General features: G+C 41.5%; 1 protein-coding gene across 2 annotated transcripts in view; it reads left to right on the top strand.

The window, feature by feature from the left end:
- The first annotated feature begins 10,224 nt into the window (after nucleotides 1-10,224).
- Nucleotides 10,225-22,384, top strand: part of HABP2 (hyaluronan binding protein 2) — a 58,708-nt gene continuing 46,548 nt past the window's right edge. For both annotated transcript variants that reach the window (XM_067537269.1, XM_067537268.1), the window contains exon 1: nucleotides 10,225-10,354. In XM_067537269.1, the coding sequence (XP_067393370.1) occupies nucleotides 10,286-10,354 (69 nt within the window). In that variant the 5' untranslated portion in view covers nucleotides 10,225-10,285. The remainder of the gene's footprint in view (nucleotides 10,355-22,384) is intronic.

Genomic DNA, 22,384 nt, shown 5'->3' with positions numbered 1-22,384 from the left:
ATGATTTGTGGCTTTGCCTTGCCTGAATAATGCAGTCACCCCACCTGGTGCCAACAGAAACCTTTACACAGAGCCATGCTGAGATGTTATGTATAGATGTGTGCTTATGCTGGGAACATAGAGGACCTCATAGACCTTTCCCATGAATATTTGCTTGAATATAAATCTGAGTTTGCTGTGGCTGGGTTTGCGTTAGAGCCGGTTGGGAAAAATTGGAATTTTGAAATTTTTGGATGAAGAACAGACAGATTTATCATGAAAAACGTTTGTTCTCCTTCACGCCATGTTGTGATTTCACTTTCTGTGAATCATTTAATGCATACGTTTACTGGCAGGAATGTTTGCAGAAATGGCGATTGTTACATGAATTTTAGAAACCAGTCACACTGAATGAATTTCAAACTCCAAAACGTGTTTGGACAGGAATCCTGGTCCTACTCATCATCCAATCAGGAGACTAAAATGAATACCATGTGACCTCCATGTCCAACCAGAGGTAATCAACCCAGCTCAAATACTGAATGCTTATAACAAACGGCTCATGAACAATCTATAGAACAAGAAGGCTGTAACGTTCACATATCTGTAAAAAGAAAACATGAGTAATTCCATTGAATAAATTGCACATTAAAATTTTTGCTCCACTTCTTTGTGAACCAGCAGAAGTTTGCCCATACGGTGCTAAAAATGTGTTTTAACTGATGTGTGATCTTAAGTGTTGTATCTATATTTATGAGTTGTCATGATGTAGTAATAAAATTATTAATGTCTCTCTCATTTACAATGGAGTACTAAAACAATCAGTGCATGAAACTCACCAGCCAGTTTATTGGTGGTGATTACTCCAAAGAGTGCGGAACATTAAGGAATATGCATTTATCCTTAGCTGGTATTTTATATTCTGTACAAATCCTGCAAGGGGAGGAGGAATGGAATTTGTGAACATTTGATAGGCAAAGACCCTGTTTGAAATAGAGCTATGGTAAAGCATGATGAGGATGAATAACCTTAAAGTAACTGGTACAATCACAATGTTTTTGCCAAGAAGGGTGTATTACCATAGCACTGACTGGGGATTTAGACGGGGGATTGAATGAACTGGGAGTTGGGGACCTACTTCCCATAGGACTGGATCCAGATATGCTTGCTCGCACTGAGTAGTACCCGACTCTGTGAGTAGCCCCGTTGAGTCAGTGGGGCTACTCAGACAGTAAGGAGCTACTCAGTGTGAACAAAGGTGGCACAATCTTCGGTTCTGTTGAAAATCTCAGTCCTAGCCAGGCAATACCCACATAAAGTTGCAACTACAGTGTACTCCCAATTATCCGAATAGCTTCGGGGACACACTTTATCTGGATAATCAGGAGTTTGGATAAACAAGAGAGTGGAAACCGTTCAGCAGCAGGGTGATCTCCCCAGAGGTCGGGGGCTCGTTTTTCTCCTCCTCCTCCTCACAATCCTGTCTAGGGAGCTCTGCTCTATTATCTGAACCTCTGCATTATCTGACTCCCTCCTTTGCCCCCAGCATGAGATAAATGGGGGACAAGGAAAGGATCTGGATAATGCGAAGGCTTGGATAATAGAGTCACAGATCAATAGGCCTATTCTGTAGCTGAGGAGTTCTTGTAGGCTGTGAAATGGGTACATGGTGCCTAGATGCTGACTGGAGCACATAACTCCAAGGTCTAGGAGGCCAGTTCAGGCACACAAATTGCACCTGCATAATCAAGGCGAGGAAGAGGTCTATGGTTAGGGAACTGTAGTAAGTAGCTCTGAACAATATGGAGTTTGTACTTTATTCAGCTTTTTAAAACATCAGTCAACCATCTTGGAAGTTCCGCTGGTCATCTGAACAGAATACATTGCTATACGAGGAGGTAATATCAGTTTAGGAAATTGTCATTGTCGCTAATATTGCCATGATGCTTGTGGCTCTCAGCTGTATGTCCTGCACACCAAAGTTACAAGCACAGTATTTTTCAAATTAAAGAGAGCTGTGTCAGTTTGATCTAAGGTTGATGGAAATGTCACAGTGAGGCGTGGAGCTGAAATGGGGATTAAGCTCTCCTGCAACTTAAATCAAATTTTTTTTTCCATGACATGATTTTGTTTACTACGTGAACCAAACGCCCGTACACAGATAATTTTAGGATTTCAAAGTCCCTTCATACAGGTTGTAGGAAATAACTTACCAAACATGCAGGAATTTATTCAGAGATCTTTAATAAATCAAAGCGACACTTACAACAAGGAGCATCACTCAGTCTAGATGATTAGTGCGTTGCAGTCATTAGGATTGGAGACCAGAGTGTGTGTGGACTAGTCTCTGTATAGATGATTGATGGGATAGGAGAGATCAGAAGCAATATTGTAGACAACAGATGAGCAGAGAATATTAAAAAAAAAAAAGCAAAAGGGAAGGATGGAAGCCCTGCTGAAAGATTAAAGAATAGAAAGAAGTACAAATGAGCAAATCAATTCTTGTGTGAAGATTTCTAGGATGTTGTTTAATTCATATTGGTCTGTTCTATATTTGGTTTCTTCACAGTTTCTTTTTATTGATGTTTTTTTTAGCTCCCTCTCTGGTATCTGATTCTAAGATGCCTCCTTGAATGACCCTTTGACGGGAAATGTTAGAAAACGGGGGCCCAAACCTGCCAGCGTTTTCTGACACAAATCATCCTTGCTCACACAAGCAGTTGTTCTGACTTCAATGAGACCAAGCCCATGAGAGAGGACTACTTGAGCAAGTAAAGTTGAGCAGGATCAGGCAGAGGGGGGGAGAGAGCATGAGAGAATGCCCATAGAAAAGATTTCACCCTTCTTCAACAATTTACCAGATCTGTGGGGAATTTAGCATCCCATCACATAGACAGGATTGCTGGAAGAACGAAGCAGGGGCAGATCTAAGAGGCAGTGTTGATAGCATTTGCCCGTTGGCACCCCTTGCTGAAATAGAAAAACAGAGTGAGGATATTCTTGTGCTGGTCTTCCCAACTAATCCTCCTAAGGCAGTGTTGCTGGAACCACTCCAGCCACTTGAGATGTTGTCTATAAATTACCCAGGTCTCAGACCCAGAGAGGAGGACGGGATGACAACTTTCTGTCGTTGTAGACTTGTTTAAGTAGTCTTCCAAAGGATGTGCTGGCACAGCAGATCCTGTATTCGATTTCTGTGTCAGTGTTGGCTGTTTGGAGAGGTGGCTGCCAAGGTATGGGAAATGATTCCCATTTTCCAGGGGTTCTCTGCCGATGGTGATTTGTGGAGTACGAAGAGTAATTTGTGCAGGTGAGGGCTGGGAGAGTACTAGTATAATACAGTCTTTGTTAAATGTTTGTCTGCTGACATTTGTAAGGACCTGGTCCTGATGTCGCTTGTCAAAGGATAGATCTGGAGTAATTCTGTGCAAGTCAAAGCACTGGGCCAAGGAGTAACTCGAGGTTTTCCCTTGTGGGGAACAGTATTGGTCTCTGTTCTCTCTCTCTCTCTTCCATTTTTGAGCTTTGCCTATTGTTATTTATTTGTTTGTTTGTTTGCCTTGGCCTCTTCCTCTTCCTCCTCCCTTATCATCATTGTAATTCCCTGCCAGGGTTGTCGAGGAAAGGCAAACTTTGCACCTTTTTTTTTTTAACCTAACCACCAGGCTTTTGCACAGCCACTTGTTATCTAAAACAAGCAGGACGGCATTCACCATTATCGTCAGCTCATGTTCGCCCGGAGGCTGTAGGGGCAGATTCTCTGCCTCACTGTTCTCCCTGTGCGCTGATGGGGAACAAGAGCTGCCTGGAGGTCCCCGGCTGGAGAATTTCTGAGGGTGAGGGAATCTCCAGCAGGCGCTGAGCAGGCAGAGCTCACATCTCCTCGCAGCCCCTATGGAGAGAGGCGTGGCCAGAGTTTGGTGTGCTCCAGCAGTCCCCGATGGTGCTCAGTCCCTGGAGAACCGTTATCAACAGGCTTTTGTTAGAGTAGACCCCAGGCTGCTCCAACCTGTACCAGAGGCCAGCAGAGAAACCAGGTGCCCTGTGTGGCTTCCTTATGGCCTACCCTCTCTGTTATGCCCAGCGTAAAATGGTCCGTCACAGAGAATCTGGCCTTAATCAGATGGGTATCTCTTAGGTATCGAACCCTATTGATGAACCATTTGCGGAACAGGTTTTATAGTGGATTCCAAGGGTCAGGGGGCATGATCTGTGTCTACATGAGCCTCCTAACTTGGATTAGTCAGTAAAGCTGCACAAACCCTCATTGTCTGGTAGGAGTCATTACTGGGGTGCTGTGCAGCTGCCATTGGCTAATCAGAATACAGACACACCTTGGCACAACATTGGCAGCATAAATGTGTATCAGTTTTGGACAGCTGGGCAGACTTTGGCTCTTTCACCTTTTCCTAGAACAACGTTACCCGACGGCAATTTTTGTCTATTTTTCAATGGTCTCTAAACTTGCTGCAATAGCTTTTGAAGAATGTTTTCAGCAGTAAAGCTCTATCAGCAACCGTTTTATAGTTCTCTTGCTTTTAGCCGGTGGCTGCAAGAGACTAAAACAGGCGTGGGTACACCAAGAATATCTAGATTGTTATTGTAAGGATTAAAAAGAACACCCAGGAGTTTTGGAAGGGCTATAAACCCATTGGCATAGGCTAACAAGTAAGGGGGTAAGGAAGAAACTTTCCCTGTGGCACGTTATTCTATAACCACTGGCTGTAGAGTTTCTTGCACCTTCTTCTGAAGGTCACTGTCACTGGTTGGATACTGGACTGGATGGACCACTGGTCTACTCTAGTGTGGCATTTCCTCGGTTCCTATTTGAGCCTGGTTCTTTTCTCACTTACACCGGTTTTAAACTGATATAAATCCATTGAGGAGTTACTCCTGGCTTACACTGATGGACGTGTGTGAAGAATCAGAACCGCTGTGGTTATGTCTACACTGTGGCCGGGAGTCTTGCTCCAGTTAAACAGACTCAGCTCGTGCAAGTTATGCTAATTCACTGAAAATACAAAATGGACTTTCTGGCTCTCAAGCTCACCCGATCCCCTACGCTTCAGACCCTGGACCTAGCCCGAGCCTGAACATCCACACTGCTATTTTTAGTACTCTAACTCGAATCCCGTCCCCTGGTGCGAGCCTGTGCACCCACGCTGGGGGTCTCGCTCCCCACTGCTGTGCAGACGTGCCCTGTGTATCTAACAAATCTTGCGTTTCAGCTGCCTGCCCTCATTCCATTTCTGGCTGTTGTTTTGATCTGACACACGGGAAGCAAAACCATCAGTGAGAATTTGTTGCCAGTGTGGGTTATTAAACAAAATGCAACCACAGCATTTTACATTTCAAACTAACTGTGTCTAGGCTTTGCGCTGGCCCTCTTCACCAAGGTGAAGTTCTTCCAGAAACTAAAAACTCCAAGATTTGATACTAACAGCCAATGCCCTATACTCCCTCTCAGTTTTGGTCCTTCTGTATAGACAGTACTAATAGTGCAGCTGCTTTTCCTCTTTTAGTTTTTTAAAGGTAAATAAAGAAATCATGCCCAGGTATAGGGCTTTTTACGGTATGTTATTTAAGAAAAGCCATGCTGGTGATGGTGAAAATGCCAAAGTAATGGAACGATCGGCGTTGATCCTGGAAACCGCTGTACTTTTTGGTAGTCCCACTGTGCTCTGTGGGGATGCTCATGGGCCTGACTGAAAGACCTCATCAACTTCATCAGGCTTTGGATCTGGTCCCATGTGCATAAAGTTGCTCCCGGGGAAAGTGTAGAATTGGGGACTTCATTTTTGAAAAGTCAAGTGTTACCGGAGTTGTCTTTTACTCTAGTAATTTTGTTTCCCCATTTGTTAGTATGGCAATTTTTCTCTTGGTACTAATAATTAGATCTGTGCTTGGACCGTGTATAATATGTTTAACATTGACTGGGGCCAATATATGTAAACCTAGTCTAACCTTGCACAATCTCCTTCAACGCTTGGTTGTTTTACCTGGTGGCATGAAGAAGCATCACTGACCATGGAAGAGTTGTCTGTCACTCAGGATTCACTGGTCTTGTCTCGGGCTGGTTCCAAAGAAAAGCTTTTTTTCTGACCTAAAGAGCTATTTTTGACAAAAAATATAAAAATGAAAATAAAATAATTGTGGTTTCAGCCAAAACCTGAAAATGTGATAATTTTTTTGGCAACCAAAAGGAAAACATGCCGGCTGAGAACTCAAAAGTGAAAATGAAAAATTTTAATGTAAACAAAAAGTTTTTGTAGGGACCCATCTCTTGATCCACCTCTAGTCTTGACTGTTGAGTTGCCCTAGCATTTTTGCTGTGTCGCTGCTCTCTCTCAGCTCTCATGCAGCCCTGGGCTTAGCCTGACAGATCTCAAGGTCAACTTGGAAGTTGTTTTATTCTTGAAGCCTCCCACCGACTCAAAACCCAAATGTCAAGTCAACAATGGTTTTTAAAGAGTGACGATCAGAGAGTCCATTACTCCAGCGGTATCAACAAAATAATGTAGGGCTACGTCTACTATGTGTCCTGTGTTGGGATGTGCTTGCATGACTCTTGTGCCCACTTGGAACTCCACTCTGGCCAAAAAGGGTTTGTGAGACCAACACCTAACAAGACACACCCAGGGAAAAGGTTGTTCACACATCAAAGTAATCAAGCTGAGGATCAGTCGATCTCATGGCTGGTTCCAAATAAACTAGCCTAAGCTACAAACAGGCTGTTGGTTCCCTTTTAACTTTATCTTCATATTAATCATTCTAAAACCGCAGCTCTTTATATCAACGATCCCCAATTAAACATAGATGAGATTCACCCCTGTGCAAAAAGTCAGCTTGAGGCATATGCCTTGCACAGTGACTTGCAAGTGACTTGCAGCAAAGTTCACCGCTCGGCAAGGCATCACACAAGGCGTATGTGCTACTGAAGCCCTGTTTTGAAGGTTTCAGAGTGACTTACATGGCACGTAAGCCTCCAGCTTATATTTGCGGGGAAATGCTTGCAGTCTAAATCACATGACAGAGGAGATGTTACCATTTTTTATATATCTATTCCAACAATTAAGCATTTATATATTATAAGCGATGGGTATGTCGTGCTGTACACAAAGATCTGGTATTGCTTTCCTGCGTAAATATTCCAGCTCTTAGAGTGAGATTTGTTATCACAACTTCTTTTTCAATACTTGGGAGGCATTCACATATTACTCTGATGGGAGCTGTCAGGTTAAGCCCCGGGGCTGTGGGAGAGCTGATGGGCACCGTGTATGTACCTACAACAAAGAAATAAATCATCTACTGCTGCGTGGGTTCTTCTGTATTGGAGCCCGTAGGCTAGTGGGCAGAACCACCAGCTGTGGAAGACGTACAAGGAAGATGAATAACGCTCTCACCAGCAGCAGAGTTTCAATCCCTTTCCTCAAGGCTTTCTGTTATTGATTCATAAACAAAGGATTCCAAGTACAGACGTGTCATGAAGAGCAGTGGGTCCCACCTGCCAGAGACCTTGCCTGCTGGAAGGGGAAAGGACAAGCCCCTCTCCCCCTGATAGATACCGCCACAGCCCTTTCCCCTCCACGTTTATATCCCAGCTCATATCACCCATGTGCCATGGATGGGTCTGTGTCAGCCCCTCAGGCACTCAGACTTTTGCCTTTCCTCCTTCTCACAGATTTCCAGAAGGTAATTTGTGTGACTAAACGGCTTTTGGGAGCAGGCAGATGATTTGCATGCACGAATGCTTTTGGTTCGCAGGTCCCAAATGAAGGGTTTGAATAGTGCAGAATTGCACACCATCCTTGTGTGGGTGGAGTGGGATGGGGATGGGAGGCAAGTTTCAGAAACCCTGTATAAGGGAACACTGTATCTTCCCCTCCATGTCCATTCAATGCACTGGGACGAGCAGGGTGGATTGAAGGGTGTGGAGAGTGACTCCAGTGACAAAACTGATCTGCTGGCCCAAAACCTTGCACAGGAGAGGAACAATGCACCATATTTGACGCGCCGTTCTGAGCAGTGCATCGTGTTTGATGCTTCTTCCCAAGCGTGGTAACAATGAGCAGGCCCGGCTGGTTGGGGATGAGGTTTTCATTCATCTGCCCAATGAGTTTCCATACAGAACTACGCTTGTTTACCCCAGGTCTCATTCTGTGCAGCAGGAATTGGCCCTGAAGGTCCTCTTAAGGTTATTAAAGTTCCCTAGTACAAAGATCTTTTCACATGTGGGAATGGGGAGGGAATGGGGGGTCTTCATTTTTCAAAACCATAGATAGTCCATCTTCTCTCAGTAGCAGAAGACAATAGAGGCTTGACGTTCAATAGAGCAAAATGTGGCAGGTGGACACCCTTGCTATGGATTCATTGACAAGCATAAAATTGGGTGGAGGAGCATTAATAGTGGGGCGAGTTGTCCCCTGGTTAGAGGGCCAACAGAAGTTCTGTAAATTGTCTAGTTCTGAAGCGTCATGTGGGATTTTAGTGCTGGCCTTCCGCACAGGAGTGAAGTTCACTCAGTAGCATGAGCAGCTCATTGAAGTGTTAAACAGCATCCAGGCTAATATGTTGAGATGACAATGTAACCTTTTCATGTAGCTTGAGCTATGCACAAGGGCACATCTAAATAAAATGCATAGGAAATAGCATCACCCACATATGATCTACATTTTTGTTGATCAAAGAGGCTGTGGAGAAAAAAATAATTAAAAAGTAAAAGCCTTATGCAATGAGATTTAAAAGAAAACTTTGGATGCTGACAAGACGCATCTGGCACAACTTCAAAGTACATATAATCAATGTTTGTCAATAGCAGTTTTGCATCCTTTAATTTATCTTTCATGGATATAAAGCATGATGTTATTAGGATCCAGTCCATACCTTAATTCTGTTTGAGATTTGATGAATCAGGGGTCTATTAAAATTCAGTGCAAATCAGCTTATTCAAGGACACATTAGCGAAAGTTGTGCATTATCTAATTCCTTTTATCTTGCTGTCTTCCTAACTAGTTAAAGAATCTTGAATTGTTCTCTTAAACTTTTGTGTGGCCACCAACATACAAACACTGTTTTGTGTGTGTGTGTGTGTGTGTGTGTGTGTGTAAGTTATATATATATTATACCAATATAAATTTATTGCACCTAAATCATATATTACACACTCCACAAAGTTAAGCCATCAAAAGTTAGCAAATGCTAAAATTAAGGTCGTGTGTGTAACCTTAATTTAGCCCTCTTCCGTGTGTGCATTATAACGCAGTCCTTAATTACGTGATCACATACTAATTTTTCCACGGGACCCCTGCCTCATTCAGTGCACTGTATGGACAGTGTTCATTTATAGAGCAGTTTTTCAGTATTTTCTTTTCTCCTCGTGGCCTCATGTTTTACTTACTGCCCATTATTCGCATCTTGCTCTGAACACAGAATTATCTATTACATCATGGGCTTTTCTATAGCAGTCATCATTACAATATCTGAGTCCGTCACAAACATAAAATGTATTAAAAGGACGCCCTGAGTGACCCTGTGCGGGTGCCTTAATCTCTCTACACAATTATACTTCCCTTTTCCATATTTCTACTTACACTGCAAGCACTTGAGGACAGGGTCTTGTTATGTGTCTTTACAATGTCTAACACAATGGAGCCCTAAACTTAGTAGGGCCTTCTAAGTGCTGCCATAATTACAGAGTTGCCACCTCTTCCAATGTGTTTATGAATCTCATGGCATTTGGTATTTATCTTAAAGCTCCTGCTCCTGGAGTCATGTGATTACATGAAAATCTCTCCTTTTGTTTTGTTTTTTTAAAGTACATTTTTAGCTCTCTTGGATGTGGGAGAAAGCTTGCCCCTAAACATTCAAAACCCAGAAGCCAATAAAAAGAACCCAAAATATATTAATTTTTAAAGTATCATGATTTTAAAACCAAATCTCATGGAGATTTTTGTTGGGTGGGTTGAGACTGACTCAATTTTGAATGTCTGGAGTTGACAATAATGTTAATGATAATAATAAATATATACTACTTCTATTTATTACACACTAGGTTGTTAAACTTTGTAATTTACTGTTTGGACATGTTCCCCAATGATCTAGACAATAATCAACTGGAACAGCTTCACCAGTAGCACATATTTGATCAGGATAGTCTGTTGACCAAACATTAAACATTAGACAATATTTGAGGCGTAGTTAATAATTTGCATTGCATGAACTTGCTTTCTAACCACTGTAGTTTGACTTCACAGAAAAACAGTCAACAAACGCAAGATTATTTGTAGAAAAAATTAAAAGTTTGAGGATGATAAATGATGCTGTGTCCCTTTGGGTTCTTCCTCTGATCCTGTTGCTGGGGAATGCGCCTTTCTGCGTAAGTATGCTTTTAAAGTAGTTACTTCTTCTGCAGTTCTGCGCAGAACCTTTACGTAGCTGTTACAAAGTTAAGCTGTACCTCAGAGATTGGAAGTACCCGTTTAGCCAAGATTCAAATTCTCTGGAATGTTGCAGGTCTAAAAGGTTGAAACCCAAGCATTATTGAATAGGAGCCTCCTGGGGGAGAGGACCCCCCAAAAGGGATGGGAGAAGGAAAATCCAATGAGAAAATAGGTTGAAAGATGGAACAGAATAAAACAAGTAGCAAGAGAGCATAAAGAAGTAGATGGGGAGATATCGAGTCTAGTGAAAAAAATAAGTACCACGTCCTCCTTTAGTATAAATCAATGCAGAATCTGTCCTTACATCTGCAAAACACATAGTATTTATTTGACAGTGGTTAGGCAAGTGGTTTGCTGAGACCACTACCTATCGTACTGACCAATATGGTCTTATTGGTTCCTTGCACACCCCCACCTGTCTGGATCCACCTGTTGACTGTACCTTATACTTAAATTGTCAGATCTTTGAGGTAGAGACTGTCTTTGTTCTCTGTTTGTACAGCACCTAGCACCATGAGGTCTATGACTGAGTCTGCTAGGCACTGTTGCTATGAAAATAATAAACAATGATGACATAGTGGACAACCTTTGGTCTGCCTAGCTCTTGGACAATGTTCTTCTGTCCCTAACACATAGAACTGATTTCACTATAGCTAGGAGAACACATATGTATTAATAAGTCTCCTGATCAACACACTTTCAGAGTCAGCTTTTTAAACTATCCCAACTCCCAGTTATTCTTCACAACTGGACCCAAAAGATCTAGTTTTGACTCCTCCTGTATTATTATTTATTATCCGTATAGTGTCAAGATATACCTGGGGCTGTGCAATATGTGAAAGGTGCCAGACATTTAGAATCATAGAATCATAGAATCATAGAGTTGGAAGGGACCTCAGGAGGTCATCTAGTCCAACCCCCTGCTCAAAGCAGGACTAACCTCAGCTATATCATCCCAGCCAGGGCTTTGTCAAGCCTCAGCTTAAAAACCTCTAAAGATGGAGATTCCACCAGCTCTCTAGGTAGCCCATTCCAGTGCTTCACTACCCTCCTAGTGAAAAACTTTTCCTAATGTCCAACCTAGACCTCCCCCACTGCAACTTGAGACCGTTGCTCCTTGTTCTGTCATCTGCCACCACTGAGAACAGCCTAGCCCCTTCCTCCCAGGAACCCCCTTTCAGGTAGTTAAAGGCTGCTATCAAATCCCCCCTCATTCTTCTCTTTTGCAGACTAAACAAGCCCAGTTCCTCAGCCTCTCCTCATAAGTCCTGTGCTCCAGCCCCCTAATCATTTTTTTTGCCCTCCGCTGGACTCTCTCCAACTTGTCCACATCCTTTTTGTAGTGGGGGTCCAGAATCAGATGAGCCAGAATCAGAATCAGAATGGCAGTGGCCATGATAAAAACAAAGGCTATCAGTACTCATGTTTCATGGAATAAAATGATCATCAGGGGTCCTGAAGGAATTCTTCTCTCTATTGTACAATATTGCAGTTGGGTCCATATGTGTTTTTGCAATGACCATTGTTGCAGAAAGGATATGAGACTCACCAGTAGGATCAGTCTTGTGCTCTGGTTTGTTAGTTTTGAAGAATTATTCAAAGAGGGTGAAATTCACCCCTAGCCAGATGGCCTATACAACCGAAATGGCACTCAGCAGCTAAACTTAAGTGAAGTCTGGGACTTGTGGGGACCCTCAGCATAAAGGTGAATTTCAGCCAGAATGCACAGTAGATTAATATGATCTTTGTGCGTTAGGGCCAGATGCGGATATCTTTACTCAGGTTTAGTAGGACCTTATTAAACAAGTGCTTGCGTTGATTTCAGTAGGGCTTCTCACAGAGAAAGGTGCTCTTCCCTGTGAGTAAGAGCATGAGAATGTGGTGATAAATGTGATCTGTCCATCAGATAATTCCAGAGTTGCCAAACAGCAGCTCCTGTGCATCAAAAGAACCCGAAAATTATTAACATCACCGAGTGTAGGGGGAAAAGGTTAACAGCAAAATATTCAGTACAACCAGAGAACTCCAAATTCTAGCATTATCTGAGCTAGAGAGAGAGAGACACCTTTCCAGATCTATTCATCCCATCACTAAAGTAGAATAAAAGATTGGCTTGTAACACACAAGAAGTTAAAAATAACCTTTAAAGATATTCCTCTGCTCCTCCAAACAGTTCAGCCAAGCAGATTTTCTTATAAAAGTGGGGTTTTTTTTACTTATTCTTTTAATGAAGATTCCAGTTCATGAGATTTCTAGATGTTGATGTGCTTTAATTCAGTCCTTTGGAAGAAATAGAACAAGAGAGTTTTTTAATGGTTTATGGATCTTTTTGAACTGTCTGGTAAATATATGATCCGTGATTTTTCACAACACAATAGAGTTTTTATTAAGATTAGCGTTTATTATTATTAGTTTATTATTGTTTTTATTAGAGATTTTATTTATGAGAGTTTATTATTATTGTTAGAGCTATCCATCCGCAGACAACAAAGGATATGGCACACACGATCCAAAGAGACATGTGACAACTTACTGGTGGCATCAATGCTATGATACATCATTGTCAGTTTTACCGGTTTTGTGAGAATCCAATCAAATCTAAACAAGCTCAGACTGAATATGCTACTTTAATTCACACCCATTGCAGAAGGGGAGATCCTGTACCAAATCTTGAACAGATTTTCCTGACTGGTCCTAAATGTTAGATCAATTCATTAGCTCTAGATGGTTTTAATCTGACTTTCCTGTAAATATTGCTGAGGAAAATGGAGTATATGCTCCCCCTTCCCCCCGCCCTGAGTTCCTCCAAAATTTCATTAACATTGATAAAATGCAAAAGCAATTCTGCTGTCACTGAAAAGCAGCACGACAGAATATTCAGCAGGCTAGTTGTTAATAAAACATGGGTTTTATTTATAATTAATATAACAAGGTTTTCTGGCTTAGCACTTGGCATGAATCCCAGGGGGGAAAAAAAAGCCCAGTTGTTGTGACGTGACCATGACATGACAAACATGTTACAAGAGGATATTTTTGACTTAATGATTTGTTCTAAAGAAGAAAAAGTTGCATGGAAAGCAGTCTGTCCAAAAAAAAAAACCAACCAAAACCCAAAACCAAAAACCTTTACACTCTGCTAAACTCAATGGAAAAATTAAATTAATGTTTTCTGGCTTTCCACCATCATCCTCTTCATTTTATTTATGTTAGACTTGGGTTTTCTGAGTTTTTATATGTAGCAGTATAATTATTAAAGGGCTATTGTTATATTATTGCAGAAGTCAAACAACATTTCATGCATTAGTTCTCATCTAGCCAATCAGAACTGAATGGAAAAGCACCAAGGCATTCAGGAGTTCAGTATCAGGGTATAAGGCAAAATCGTCCCATCAGCTCAGTGCAATATGAACTGAAAAGAAACCTGTCAGAACTGTGAAAATCTGGATTAAATCCATCAAGGGTTCTGGATCTACAACACTGGTGAAACTGAGAGCAGGATTTGGTCCTCTTTAACCTTGACATAATTAAACTATATGCAAGTTTTGCTTCAGTGACTAGAGTCTTTAAATTTTTTATTTTTTTTAAATTTATGTATTTCTTTTGCTTGGAATTGCAGTAGGAACATCACTAATTATCACCTCACTATTCTGTGAACCTGAGCTTCCCTTTTTGTTTTTCATCACTGTCTCACTCAACCTGTTACCAAATATTTAGTAGCAGAGACGTTCCCGGATTGAGGTCTGATATCGTTAAGGATGTGTTACTTTCGCAAAATTAAAACAAAAGACTATGTTATTGAAACACTGAAGTTGTATAGTTAAGCACTCAGACATTGCTTCAGCAAAGCATCCTTTCTCAGCAAAGTACTGAAGCTTGTGTTTAAGTGCTTTGCCAAATATAGATAGATTTAAGTGCGGGTTTAGATACTTTGCTGAGTCAGGGCTTCCAAAGTCAGTAAATATCAGAGCTGTGTTTGTGCCTAGAGTCCATGATTATGGGTGAATTTAGAAATGTTTAGAAAGGAAGTTAAGGCCCTGATTTAGCAATGCACTGCGCACATGATCGATGTTTATGGGACTTAAGTATGTGCTTAAAGTTAAGCATGTGCTCAGTGCTTTGCTGAATTGATACTTTAATGTTCAAACCTTTCCTCATAGGAGAAGGTCCACTGACTTCAACAGCACTATTCATAGCAAAAAGTTGATTCATGTGAGTAAGGGATGCAGAATCGACCCCTTACCTCTGCCCGTTTATGTGGATGTTTCAGAAAGTATGAAAACTAAAAGATGCAGGGATATAATGGAGACTGTTTTGAACCCACCAGCATGTCCACTCTCTCAACCTTCAGTTTATTTGCTCGTGACGTGTGAATTATTAAAAGAGATCATTAAGATTTTAAAAGTGCTTGGCGAAACCCACTGTTCAGCATGTGTCATGCACCCCACTCCAGTGGCTGGGCCACAGGGGATCTGAATCCACTACAGCTATCAGCTAACGGAGCCATTTCTTCAGTTCAAGTGCTAGATGCTCATCATTTAGTGCTAGAGGCCCTGGAGTCAGTCTCAGGTGACAGCTCACGATGCTGTTTGCTGCAGCAGAGTACTCTGATTAAATAAATCAATGAAACTGGCCTATGCATATTCTCCCCATAGTTCTGTGGTATGCACCTCTGGGCAGCCTGCTCTATTGCATCATAAAACAATTCTCCGTACAGAGGAATGTGAGTAGTCAAAGCAGCATTGATCATTGGTCCATCAAGGCCAATATCCTGCCACTTCAGCATTGGCCTAAGTTTTCCTGATGCTGCAGGAAAGCAAAAAAGCCTTCATAATGCCCCCAGCTAATTGTGCAATGCTATAACATAGACGGAAATATTCCTTTCTGACCCCGAAGGCAATCAGCTTATGCCCTGAAGCGGGGGGTTGATATCCCGTGTTACAAAAGGAACTGAATGGCTTTGCATAAGCTTTAAGTCTAACAGCATAACCTGCATTCTCAGCACAGATTGCAGAATGTTTGTTGATGCGCAGCATGTCTGGCAGGGTGACAGGAGCTGCTTTTGCAGCCCCATGGAAACAGGTTTTGCAGCCCCTTTTTTTTTGCTCCTGAAACTGAGCCCATTTTCCATGTAAACACAAATGCACAAGCTCAACAACTGAACCAGTTTGAAAACACCCACACTTTCCCAGGAAGCTTCTTGTGGTGCAAAGATTAACTTGCAAACTTTGATGTTTTGGAATACAGTAGCCAGCAACCCTTGGCAGAAGTGGTTGCAGCAGCATCTCCAATGGCCATTTCTTATGCTCCATTCTGGGCCCCCACAGGTTTCTGTATCAGATGCTAAAACAGGAAAGGGTTTCAACTTAACAGCTAAAAAAACCCACATTAAATAAATTTAGTTTCAGATGTTCTGAAACCAGGCATGTTCGTCACCTACCTCCTAAAGCAAACAAAAAAAGATTTTGGCATAAATAGCCTATTGGAATATATTTGATTGTTTTTTCTCCTCAAGACTCTAGGATGGAATGTGATGGAATCAAAATGCAAACATTTCTGTTCCTAACTTGGAAAAAGCAGGTGTTGCCGTATTGGGAAAGAGAAACCTAGAACCCTGTAACCATGATGAAATCCTTTCAAGGAGACCATTTCCCACTCTAAGAATAATGTGTATTTTTTCCCTGTATGCTCCATGTGAGAACACACCCTTCTTCCATTATAATCCAGCTATAGCAATGGCTGAGTAATGCAATGTCATTGCTGGAAAAGCCTCCACCCTTTCAAAGTTCCAGAAGTGCTGCCATTCAACATGACAGTATCCAAGAATTTGGATGCTTGTAGACTGTCAGAACATCTGAGTCCCTTCTTGTCTGGCAAAAGCCCAGACAAAAGATCCCGCTGAAAGCTGTCAGAGATTCACAAAGGAGAGGCACCTATGGCTATTAGTATAGCTCTTTCAGACCTGCTGTCAATGATGATCAGAAATTGCTCAAGTTCTCTTCTGTATCATACAACCAGTCTCAGTTCTGTATCGATTTGATTGCAATGTGGAACTGCAATGTGTAATCTCCAGGTTTGTGGTCAGGAAGGAATTTTCCTTGGCAGGGCCTGTACGCAGGAAAGTTTAGGGGATATTTCACTTTCTCTGAAAGGACCAGGTAGCTATATGCCATCTTCTGCCTCTTTCTTTCAAGGATTTTTTGTCATGTTCTGCATAGCAAAGGGCAGCTATTTGAGAGTTCCCTGCCCTTTTATGTTTTGCTCTCTCCCCAGCCAGTCTCATTATGATCATTATCCAGGGGATTTCTGTGGATTTATTTTTCAGTTTGATTTTTTATGGTCAGCGTCCAAGGAGAAGGGTCCATGTGACCCAGAAATAGGCACAGTTCTCACAGGGAGCTTTACAGAAGAGAGGCTGGAATATAGTCTCCAAAGCACCCAAGTAGCTTAGGCCCATAAATCCTATTTTCGAAAGAGACTTAGGCTACGGCTACACGGACGGCAGCAAATTCACTGCCATCAGATCGATTTCTCTGGATCGACTGAGCGGTCAGTGCAGACCCGCTCAGTCGATCCAGAAATCGACGTACTACGACCAGCTACAAAAGTAGCGCAGCGCAGTGCAGACGGAGCGCAGAAGAGAAGCTCAGCAGTCGACGGGAGTTACACAAGTTTTTTGCGTACTTTGCATAACTCCCGTCGACTGCCAACGAATCTCACAGGTAAGTGTAGACAGGGCCTTAGGAGCCTAAACCCGCTGACATCCATTCACAAGACTTGGGCTCTTGAAATGCTTTTGAAATTTGTAGCCATTATCATGATCAGGTAGACATTTTTCTCAAAGCAAGAACCATGAGGTTTTTAAAAAGCATTCTGCAGCTATACTGTATACAGGGGGACAAATCAAAAAGTCAACACTTATCTGACTGTGGCTGAGGATCAGTTTGCTGCAAGGTATATGAAAATTTCCCTACTTACCGCAAAGAGGTAACTAGCCCAATTCATGTTTTATTTTCCTTCATATATTCAAATGGTCAAACATGGAGGGCCAAATGAGACTGTTACGATAATCTTGGCTGACCTCCTCCATAATATAGAACCTCACTCAGAAATGTCTTCATCAAGCTCTTAATGTCTGTTTGAGCTAAAACATATCTTTTATTAAAACATCTACTCTAGATTTAAAGACCACAGGTAATGGAGAACCCACCACATACCCAGATAAATTGTTGCAATAGTTAATTGCCCTCACCGTTCAAAATTTGCATCTTATTTCTTGTCCGAATTTGTCTAGTTTCAGATCCCAACCACTGGATCTTATTATTCCTTTTTCTGCAAACAAAAGAGCAGTCTGCTATCTCTCTTCCCAGTGTAGATACTTGTAGACCATGATCGACTCACTTCTTAACCTTCTCTTAGATAAACTAAAGAGATTGAGCTTCTTAAATCTCTCAATACAAGGTATTTTTCCACACCTCGAATCATTCTTGTAGCTCTTTTCCAAACCCTTTCAAATGTGTCAACATCCTTTCAGAAATATTGACACCAAACACGGACACGGTATTCCAGTAATGATCTTACTAATGCTGTATAGAGAGGTAATGGCACCTCCCTACCACTACCTGACATTCCCCTGCTTGTACATTCAATGTCCATGTTCACCGTTTTAGCTACAGCATCGCACTGGAAGCTCATATTCAACTGGTTATCTACCATGATCGCTAACGCCTTTTCAGAGTTGCTGCGCCAGGACCCAGTCCCTCATCTTATAAATAAGACCAACATTCTTTTATTCGGAGATGCATGACCTTGCATTTGACTGTGTTCAAATGCGTGATTTTCAAATGAGCCCAACTTATTACCAAGAGATCCAGATGGATTTGGATATCTGCCCTGTTCCCTTCATTATTTACCACTCCACCAATTTTTGTGTCACCTGCAAATTTTACCAGCAAAGATTTTATATTTTGTGCCACATTGATTAAGATAATGAACAGCATTGGTCTGAGAACAGATCCCTGCAAGACCCTTCAGGAAACAGACTCACTGGATCACAATTCTCCGTCTACAGTTGCTGTTTGACATCTATCAGTTATGTAGTTTTCAATCTACTTAATATGGACTGCATTAATTTTGTATAGTTCTAATTTTTTATCAGAATGTCATGCAGAACTCAGTCAAATGCCTTGTAGTAGTCTATTACATCAATACAGTTACCTTTATCAACCAGACTTGTCATCTCATCAAAAAACTGTATCAAGTTTGTTTGACAAGATCTATATTCCATAAAATCATGTTGACTGGCTTTAATTACCTGACCAGTTGTGAATTCCTTACTGATTGCATGCTTTTCATGATTTTGCTGGGATTGTTGCTTCTAGTTTCCCAGGTCATCCTATTTACTCTTTTTAAATAGTTGCATAACATTGGCATTTTCCAGCCCTGTTGAACTTTGCCAGTGTTTCAAGATTTCTTAAAAATCAGCATTATTGCTTCAGAGAGTGCCTTAGCCAGTTCTATTAATATTCTTGGGTGCAAGTTATCTCATCCTATAACTTTAAAAATGTTTAACTTCACTAGTTGCTGTTTAATATCATCCCTAGTTGCTGATGGAACACAAAGCATTTTATTATCACTATGAAATATGATTACATCATTCTGCTTCTTTCCTAACACAGAACAGAAATATTTGTTGAATATTTCTCCCTTTTCTGCCTAGATAATGTTACCATCTAGGTAACTCAGAACAAAATCAGACCTATAATATTACTAGGATTTTATTTGTTCCTGATAGATTTAAACAGTTCTTTATTTATTTGTATCACTGTATTTCTTGCATCTGATTCAGGGTCCAAGGCTCTCTTCTAGCTGTCTCCTGAGGATATAGCCACTTTCAACCAGTCCTAACCCATGGTTTCCCAGTTTCTATGATGCTCCAGTGGAAGGACCCCCATTTCTGAGCATTCAGGGATAAACAGTGGCAAATCAATGAGTAAATTTGCTTCACGAAAAGGGACTTCCAACAAGCAGCCAGATGCTTAATGGCAATTCCTGCTTAAAGCTAGGTTTATATCCTGCAGTCTTGTCTCAGGCAAAATTGTCAGAAGCTTAAATAGGAGTTTTGCCTGCGAAAGGGCTGGAGGGGTTGGTCTTTAATGCACAGAGCACACACTTCTGGCATTATGAGTCCAATCTGTTACATTTCACTAGCTGAATCCTTTGCTGTCCATGAAGTTAGAACATAGATGATAAACATCTACAATGAAAAAAATATAAAGTACCAAAGACTGGCAGCGTCTGCCTTTAGTGTTGTAAGTCTAATTCATGAGCTAATTGTTTGTCAGCGCTTTGGGAAATTGCTTTTTTCTTATTCTATTACTATAAAGTCCAGTCTAAGTTTGGCCATTTTGCTTTTCAGGCATTTTTCCAATGCACTTCTCGCAGGGCCAGATATAGGTGACCCCAGGCTCAGCAAATTAACCAGATAAAATGCATCTTCTTGTTTTATGGGACTGAAGAATTAAAATGAGGTGGCGCTGAATTCTAGCTTCATCTTTCGTCTCTCTAATGCCCTGCTGCAAACAGGATTCACAAATTCAGCAATTTTTTCTCTCTCTTGAGAGCACAAAGTATTCATGGCAAGCTGCAGAAATGATAATGTTTGGTGAAGAAACTCCAGAATCTATTATTTTCCAACTTATTTTGTTTGAATCCTGCATTCGACTCGTTTTATTATATTTCCATTGAAGAACACGTGCCCCCTCTGGTGGCCCTGTGAAATATAACAACATGCCATCTGTAAGAATATAACACACAGCCAGCTCATCAATCCTAGTTTTTGATATCCACTGAGCATTGCTGTGAATCTTGAAAACCTGGCTACCCTGCTGATGGCGCAAGCAACTCAAGGGGCTAATGGAAGAGTGAGAACAAGACCTGAGGGGTTGAGGAGGGTTGCACTTTCTGTGCCGTCCAAAGAATAGAGCTACAGAAAGTTCTGTCCATGAAGCAAAATGTGGCTTTGTGCCAGTCAGTTAGAGAAAATTCCTTTAAGCCAGTACGGCTTAGTGAATTCTCAAATGCAGTGAACGAACCTCAAAAGGTCTGGGGTGGAGAAGCATCGCAAAGCTGAGTGGCCAGTTCTCTCCTTCGTTGTGCTAAGGTGGCGCTGGGTCATTAGAAGTAGCACTGAGGGAGAGGGAAACACAACACAAGATCCTGATGGTAAGAATAATGGTTAACACTCAGTCTGGTCTAGACCTAAACGTTTTACCCACATAGCTATGCTGAGAAAAGCACAGCCCTCACCCACACGGTCATGGTGGAAAAGTCCTAGTATAAATGGACGTATATAGAGATGCGGCTCATTTAGTTGGTGGAACTGCTATATATTGGCAAAATAACACTTTTGCCAGTGTTAATCAGGTTCCCACTAGGAGGATTTGCCAGAATAGTGGTATATTTATACTGGCAAATACTTTCTAGTGTAGACAGACTGTACCTTTATGGAAAAGTCCTGTAAAAATCCATATGACTCTAGAAATTAATTCCTTAATAATAAGAGTAATATCTATATTGCAGCAACACCTTGAGGCTTTAGTCCAGGATCGAGGCTTAAGGTTAAGCATCTGCTTCAATTCTTTGCTGAATCAGGGTCTATAAGCAGACAAGGTGCCCCGCTGTGACCCATCCATGGCTAGGGTAGAGCACCTGAAAATGCCAAGGTCAGGGCAGGCTGCAAAAGGAGAGCAGATTCTCTCAGCACTGGTGGGGGACACTGAAGTCAGACTTCCCAACCAGCCACAAACAGTGCTTCTGATTCCCCACACTGGTTATCAAGAAGCTAAAACAAAATATACACAGCCCCCTTTACTGCATTTCAGTCTCTGGCTCCCAATAAGCCAGTAGGTCCATTAAAGAGATGAGTTATTTAAAACTCTGTGCTCTTTACCAAAAAGGTGCTCCTGACCCCAAAGGGTCAGCCACAGTACCAGATCAATATAAGTCTGGATCTTACCCAAAATACCACGCTGCCAGCCAATCCTTTAGTAAATAAAACTAAAGGTTTATTTATAAAAGGAAATAACAAACTATAAGAGAAATGTTAAATGACTAAAGCAATCTGATAAATACAAATGATTTGAAAGTCCATATATATCAGGTCTCCAGTAGAATTGTGGAGTTTGCAGGCTTGTATAGTCCCTCTGGTGTACATCCAGTACCTGGATGGGTCTCAGTCCTTTGTTTCACAGCTTCAGTTGTAGATGAATTGATCCAGAGGTAGGTGAAGACTAAAGACTGAACGACTGAAGTCCAAATGGCTGTGGTCATCTGCAGCTGCCTTTTACGTCCCTTAGCCTTTGCCATGCTGCTTGTGGAAATTTTCACAAATAAGATGGAGTCCAGGGTCACATAAGGAAGTCCTGGTGACTCATCAGATGTAGCCCCAGCTTCTCTCCCCAGGCCCATTGTGTCTGTGAGTTTCCTTAATGGGCCATGAAGCAGCTTATTGCTGCTGCCATCCTGTCTGGGAAGTCACCCAGGAACCCAGTACAAACTGAAATACAGATACATCAAACGTGTCCATAACTTCCAAAACAAATTTGACATGCACATAAACAATATCATCATACTTAGCAAATGATAACTTTCTAATGGTACCTGACATGGACTATCTCATATGAATTATTGTAATTTTGAAATGTTAAATAATATCATAAATGGTCCCCCTAATTCAGCCAGCATCACACTCGCAAAAAGTGATTTGCAGTCCCAATTAGACAGATAAAGCCATGAATGACGGTAACAGCCAAGGTGGGGAACTTGGGTTACGTGCAGAGACAGCTGTAATGAATGGTAAGGATTTCTGCTTTCCAGGGAAGGGGATTGTAAATGTAGCTTTGCTTTGTACAGTTCTTTGTTACTTGGTTGTTTCTTTTTGTTTACTGTATTTAGCTGACAAGGATCGT

The sequence above is a fragment of the Emydura macquarii genome, unplaced genomic scaffold (genome assembly GCF_026122565.2).
Source record: "Emydura macquarii macquarii isolate MOO-44397 ecotype Brisbane River unplaced genomic scaffold, CSIRO-AGI_Emac_v2 contig_3692, whole genome shotgun sequence".
Classification (NCBI taxonomy): Eukaryota; Metazoa; Chordata; order Testudines; family Chelidae; genus Emydura; species Emydura macquarii.
This window is presented reverse-complemented; position numbering and strand designations above follow the sequence as displayed.